The sequence below is a fragment of the Octopus bimaculoides genome, chromosome 27 (assembly GCF_001194135.2).
Source record: "Octopus bimaculoides isolate UCB-OBI-ISO-001 chromosome 27, ASM119413v2, whole genome shotgun sequence".
Classification (NCBI taxonomy): Eukaryota; Metazoa; Mollusca; class Cephalopoda; order Octopoda; family Octopodidae; genus Octopus; species Octopus bimaculoides.
This window is the reverse complement of record NC_069007.1, coordinates 18,567,833-18,569,881: the sequence shown is the minus strand read 5'-3', so window position 1 is coordinate 18,569,881 and position 2,049 is coordinate 18,567,833. Positions and strand designations below refer to the sequence as shown.

Below are 2,049 nucleotides of genomic sequence, written 5' to 3'. Positions count from 1 at the left end.
AAAAAAAAAAAAAAAAAAGAAAGAAAAAAAAACCCTCGAAAGCTTTAGTATTTGAAGCACCAAGAATTAACAGCCGATGTTAGTATTGCTGCAGGCAGCGGTAAGACCGTAGTTGTGATGGTTAATACTCAAAAAAGCAGCAGTGTTTCCTTAATTGAAAGACAATAATTTTTCAGATTATCAATTTTGGGCCCTGTGCACATCCAGGAATACATCAAACAACAACTGGAGAACAGAACTATTGAAACATAAACAATGTATAAATAAATAAATAAATGGTGGGTGTACTTGACAAGTGAGAGCAGATAATATTCCATGGGGCAGCAAGTTCAAATAGAAGGAACGGCTGCCACTTGACAAGGGAGAGATAATCTCAAGAATCAAGAATTCTCTGAAGCTGATATGGCATTACAGGGGAAAAGACAGGTTTATTGTCTGGAGATAAGAAGATATTTGTGGATACATGTTTCTACCTCAATAACTGTCATCGACCCTTATCTCAAGTAGACAATGGACTTAGACTTATAACAAGAAGAATAGAAACCATTTATGGCCTGGGTAATTTCCATAAACTTAAACAAAAACAAGCAATGGGAAATAACTCAAAGAGGCCAGTGGCATATTCTTGAATACTATAAGAGAAATACGGGTATATCAAGTACCATATGACAAATTCTTGATTAATTAAAATTATCTCCACTTCTAGAGGATGTCTTATTATTATCAAAACAGCAATTAAGATCAGCTCTGCTTGAGGAGGGGAGATAATTTCAAGTATCAAGTCATGTGTTTCTGCCTCAATAGCAATCATCAGCACAACTGTTTCACGCCTTATTTTCATAAACAAGGGACTTAGGCTTATGCAAAAAAAAAGTGTAATGTAATGTCAGGATTATGTCAACTGTGTGAGCCCTATGCTGCAGACCCTTAAAGGGGGTAATTTGGGTTTCTTGTACTTTGTTCTTTAACCCTTTAGCATTCAGATTACTTTGTCAAACGCTTATTTATTTGAGATAATGCTTATTTATATAAGCATTATCTCATAGCTTTGAGATTTTGACCATGTGATTGTTTATTTATAAAATGGCATTGTAGGGCAGGTGTGAGAGGCCAGATCTGGCCAATCCAGAGATAAAACAGGTAGAAAATGTGGGCTGGATGTAGCCGGTTTAAATGCTAAAGGGTTAAAAACTGCCACGCATTCAACGACCCTAACAACAACAACAACAGTAATAGTAGTTATTAGCATTAGTGGTAGCTTCAGCAGATGCAGCAATTTTAGTAATTTGGGTGGGGCGAGGAGTAATGGTAGGAAGGGGGGGGAGCAGCAGCAAATCGCGAAACGTGCTTTGAGTATCAAAAGGAGAAAAAAGTAAAAAACAACCACAAACAAAAAAACAGAACCAACAGGTTTAACAACAAAAACTTACATGAATCTTGAGGTAGTTCGCATTCTAACTCAATGTTTGCAGTCAATGATTCTTCTGTGAGTCTAACAAATTGGTTCCAAAGACACTTCTGTTCGCAACCTGAACAGAGAAGGAAGACGCTTAAGTTTAACAGTGGTTAGCATTGGCAGATGTATTCATATCTCAATCCTTATGTTACCATATTTCTCTTGAAATACATTATCTTGGACAGGCATTGAATAGAATTTGGTGAGATGGAAATTTTTGTTTTTTATAAATAATTTAGGTGCAGGAATGGCTGTGTGGTAAGAAGTTTGCTTCCTGACCACATGGTTCTGGGTTCAGTCCCACTGCTTAGAACCTTGGGCAAGTGCCTTCTACTGTAGCCTTGGGCTGACTAAAGCCTTGTAAGTGGATTTGGGAGATGGAAACTGAAAGAAGCTTGTCGTATATATATATGTATATATCCGCACGGCTGTGTGGTAAGAAGTTTGCTTCCCAGCCACATGGTTCCGGGCTCAGTCCCACTGCGTTACACCTTGGTCAAGTGTCCTCTACCCAACCCTCAGGCCAACCAAAGCCTTGTAAGTGGATTTCAGAGATAGAAACTGGAAGAAGCTCGTTGTGTATATATATATAT

The 2,049-nt window shown here is 38.0% G+C and overlaps 1 protein-coding gene across 2 annotated transcripts in view; it reads right to left on the bottom strand.

The window, feature by feature from the left end:
• LOC106883800 (prostatic acid phosphatase) overlaps nt 1-2,049 on the bottom strand; it is a 19,378-nt gene that overhangs the window by 4,092 nt on the left and 13,237 nt on the right. Inside the window, exons 10-11 of one of the 2 annotated variants that reach the window (XM_052977211.1) lie at nt 1,431-1,529; nt 15-149 (exon numbers count right to left, since the gene is read on the bottom strand). In XM_052977211.1, coding sequence (XP_052833171.1) covers nt 148-149; nt 1,431-1,529 — 101 coding nt within the window. In that variant the 3' untranslated portion in view covers nt 15-147. Of the gene's footprint in view, nt 1-14; nt 150-1,430; nt 1,530-2,049 lie in introns of those variants that run through there. The other variant, XM_014934936.2, reaches the window with a different exon arrangement.